This window comes from Kryptolebias marmoratus, linkage group LG21, assembly GCF_001649575.2.
Source record: "Kryptolebias marmoratus isolate JLee-2015 linkage group LG21, ASM164957v2, whole genome shotgun sequence".
Taxonomy (NCBI): Eukaryota; Metazoa; Chordata; class Actinopteri; order Cyprinodontiformes; family Rivulidae; genus Kryptolebias; species Kryptolebias marmoratus.
The window spans coordinates 7,248,655-7,253,069 of NC_051450.1; the positions used below are offsets into that span (position 1 = coordinate 7,248,655).

Below are 4,415 nucleotides of genomic sequence, written 5' to 3' on the forward strand. Positions count from 1 at the left end.
CCTCTGCCCTCATCCTTTATATTGGGCCATCTGCTCTCTTCCCGGTGCTCCATGCCTGGCGTGCGGACTCAGCGCGTCTCTCGCTCCACAGCATGCCCGTCTCCGTCACCTGCGGAACCTAGTTCCCCGCCCTTTCCTAAAGGCTCCCTTATATCCTGGCTTCAATCAGCTTCCGCACGTGCAGCTAATTACCGGCTCTGCGTCCCCAGAACTCCTTAACCCAGCGCGCCCAAGACGCCAAAAGAAAAACAAAACATGCAAAAACTATAAAGCAAACATAAACACACCACACAAAACTATAAAGCAAGCAAAATAAAAAACAAAACAACCTTAATTCCCCATGTGTAACATATGAAATAACCAGTAGCCAATTGAATAAGCTACTCTTTTGGGTTTATATATTTGTAAATCTGACTCTAAAGGAGTCAGTGCCTCACCAACCATGAACCTCACCGCAGGTCACTGTCTGGCTTCAACCCAAACACAGAACCATGTCTTTGGATTCCACTCACCTTACCTCTTCTTCAACAGTAAGACACATTTCTCATCAACCTCTTTATTCTCAAATACTCTGGACTCACCTGTTCATCAACATAACCCCCTCAGATTCATGCATTCTTGACTCAGGTGTTTATCTACTCTGTCCCCAGTGTTCCTGATTCTCTGTGCCATCAAGCCCCTTCATTAATTCATTCCTTTGTAAATAACCCTTAACTTGTCATTGCGTCCTGAGAGTATACTGCATGTGGGCCAGGCAAATACCTAAAACCATGACAATATTTCCATTTTTGAATTTAAGTAGCTCACATTACATCATGTTATGCAAGTTGCAGTATTTTCCACCAGTCACTTTGAGTGTCTCCCGAAAAATGTCCTTCCAAATTAGTCATCTTACCTGCAAGAATCTGACCAACAGTGCCAGCTCCAAAGTGCATCCACTTAAAGAGAACCCTTCTGCAAATTCAAACGGAGAGAATGTAAATGTGCATGAAAATCTCACACGACTGAATGTGGCTCAAACCGTCTTTGAGACAGTGAGGCAGTCATAAAGTCTTGTTTGAGGACATACCTTGGGGACTGTAGAGAAGGTCTGAGAATGGCCATAATTGACTGGATGACAGTCAGGGTAATGACAACCCAGCCAGTGAAATGGTGGGAATCTGCAGGCTGCCAGGAAAAATAAAAACTAGGGTGAGGAAATTCTGTTTCAATTTCTTAGGTAATGCAGAACAAACTTTTAAACTTAAGATAATTCACAGCACGAGCCACTGAATTAAGCAGATTATAAACATGAAATTTCAGATTTACGTTTAGCTTTCATGCTCAGATCACTTCCTGGGACCAAACCAGAATCTGCTGGAAAAACTGATCCAGGATTTTTTAACAATAAGTACCAAACTTGGATTGGTAAACTGCTAAAAGGGTACTTGTACCCTTTTCCTATTGTCAGCTTACACACAAATATTACTCAAGTTCATGGTCGTTTTGCTGAGTTACAAAGAGCCACTGCAGGATATGCTGCTGACGGAGGAATAAAGTAGAGACCAAAAATAGATAGGACTAGAGCCGGTAAGAACAAATGCTGTTCATACAAAAAAAAACTAAAGAAGTAAAACACAAACCTACCTGCTTCCAGCCCCCTCTGTATATGAAGGGAAGGATAAAAGCTACACAACTGAGGCCTACAGACAGAGCCATCATGGATCGATGCAGCTTTAAAGAGGGAGAATAACCATTTCAATATTTGGTAAAAATGGAACAATTGCAAGCAAACATAAAAATAAGGTCATCTGGGATATGGTTAGGCAATTAAATGACAGTGTACTGAAGTTGTTCACACATGGCACCTAAATTTCTTTTTCTGCGGGCATAAAAATACATCAATGTCACAAATACAAAAAATGATATTGACAAATGCGTATAAAAGTATAAAGTATAAGTGTCCTGCTTGTTATATGAGTACTGTACCCTATATTTAACAATGACAATAATTCTTTACAGTGTAATTTGTCTCTCTTCTCCACTAAGAATAAGGAACATGGAAGATTCTTTTATAACTCACAAGACTAACATGCACCACGTGTTCTGAAGAGTCACACTAAGTGGAAATAACAATATGACTGGACTGTTTCCTTTTCAGAACATGAAGATCTGAAGGTCCTTATTATTTATATTGTAAGTACAGTGGTATGCTCACCTGAAACCAGACTTTTTGTCCCAGCAGAGTTGTGTCACACCAAAGATTTTTACAGTGACGAGCGATAAAGATAGCTGTGCTCACTGTCCACATCCAGGCCGTCAGCATCAACACAGCTAAGAGAACAGAGAACTGGTACAATAAACTGGTTAAAATAAAATTACATACAATCAGTTAAACCTTCCTAATCCCATGTTTCCCTCTGTGAAGCATCTCCTCTTCTTTTACTATTAGTCTGTAAATATCCAGGACCCGAGGAGAGCAGCTGCTGGAGGTTTTGGAGGAAATGTTGTCCCATTCTGGTCTGATGGAGGATTTTAGTTTCTCAACAGTCCTGGGTTTTCTTTGAGGGATTTTTGTTTTCACAAAGCCACATGTTTTCAGTAGGCAGGAGGTCTGATCTGCAGGTAACTTAGTTCACTGCCTTATCAATTCTTCTACAAAGCCCTGCTGTAATGGATGCAGTCTGTGGTTTAACAGCATCTTGTTGAAATATGTAAGTCCTTCCCTGAAAAAGACGTAATTTTGATGCAAACATGTTGTTCTAAAACCTGTATATACTTTTCTGCACTGATGCACTTTCTAGATGTGTAAGCTGCCCAAGCCAGAGGCACTAATGCACCTCCATACCATCAGAGAGGCAGGCTGTTGAACTGTGTGCTGATAGCAGCCTGGATGGTCTCTCCTCTTTTAGTATGGAGTAAGGATGGGCGATATTGCCAAAAAATGATATCATGATATATTTTTTAAAAACCTCGATAACGACATCACAGACGATATTCCACATTTTCTGCTTTTTTATATATTTGGATTTGCCCACCCCTCCCTGGGCTGCCACCTTATCGTGGTGGAGGGGTTTGAGTGTCCCAATTATCCTAGGAGCTATGCTGTCAGGGGCTTAATGCCCCTAGTAGGGTCACCCAAGGCAGACAGGTCCTAGGTGAGGGGCCCAACGAAGTGCAGCCCAAAGACCCCTTATGATGAGTGAAAATATTGGACATAGTGTTCCCTCGCCCAGACGCGGGTCACTGGGGCCCCACTCTGGAGCCAGGCCTGGAGGTGAGGCACGTTGGCGAGCGCCTGGTGGCCGGGCTTTCACCCATGGAGCCCAGCCGGGCAAAGAGGATATGTGAGTCCCCCTTCCCATGGGCTCACCACCTATAGGAGGGGCCAAAGGGGTTGCGTGCAATGTGAGATGGGTGGTGGCCGAAGGCGGGGACCTTGGTGGTCTTATCCTCGGCTACAGAAGCTGGCTCTTGGGAATGTCACCTTTCTGGTGGGGAAAGAGCCTGAGCTGGTGTGTGAGGCAGAGAGGTTCCGGCTATAAATAGTCGGGCTCACCTCAACGCACGGCTCTGGCTCTGGAACCAGTCTCCTTGAGAGGGGTTGGACACTCTTTCACTCTGGAGTTGCCCACAGTGAGAGGCGCCGAGCAGGAGTGGGCATACTTGTTGCCCCCCATCTTGGTGCCTGTACGTTGGGGTTTACCCCGGTGAACGAGAGGGTAGTCTCCCTCCGCCTACGTGTGGGGGGATGAGTTCTGACTGTTGTTTGCGTTTATGCGCCAAACAGCAGTTCAGATTACCCACCCTTTTTGGAGTCCTTGGAGGGGTTACTGGAGAGTGCCCCTCCTGGGGACTGTTCTGCTGGGGGCCCTTACAAAAAAATCCCATGAAAATCACATGTGACTTTCACATGTGACTTTCACATGTGAAAACGTGATTTTTTTGTGGATTATGTGAACCACATGTGGAAAATGGGAATCGCATGTGGAAATATGTGATTTCTTTTGTGGATTATGTGAACCACATGTGGAAAATGGTAATCACATGTGATTCCCATGTGATCACATGTGAATTTCGTGTAATTTTTTTGTAAGGTGGACTTCAACGCTCACGTGGGCAATGACAGTGAGACCTGGAGGGGTGTGGTTGGGAGGAACTGCCCCCCTGATCTGAATCCGAGCGGTGTTCTGTTGTTGGACTTCTGTGCTCGTCATGGATTGTCCATAACGAACACCATATTCAAACATAAGGGTGTCCAAATGTGCTCTTGGTACCAGAACACCCTAGGTCGCAGTTCAATGATCGACTTTGTTGTCGTTTCATCTGATCTGCGGCCGCATGTTTTGGACACTCGGGTGAAGAGAGGGGCGGAGCTGTCAACTGACCACTACCTGGTGGTGAGTTGGCTCCGATGGTGGGGGAGGATGCCGGTC

At 44.8% G+C, this 4,415-nt stretch overlaps 1 protein-coding gene across 1 annotated transcript in view; it reads right to left on the reverse strand.

Moving 5' to 3' along the window:
- Nucleotides 1–389: 389 nt before the first annotated feature.
- The window catches only part of frrs1b (ferric-chelate reductase 1b), a 22,063-nt gene continuing 18,037 nt past the window's right edge, over nt 390–4,415 (reverse strand). Inside the window, exons 9-12 of the mRNA XM_017414066.2 lie at nt 2,198–2,313; nt 1,627–1,713; nt 1,070–1,167; nt 390–954 (exon numbers count right to left, since the gene is read on the reverse strand). Coding sequence (XP_017269555.1) covers nt 819–954; nt 1,070–1,167; nt 1,627–1,713; nt 2,198–2,313 — 437 coding nt within the window. The 3' untranslated portion in view covers nt 390–818. The remainder of the gene's footprint in view (nt 955–1,069; nt 1,168–1,626; nt 1,714–2,197; nt 2,314–4,415) is intronic.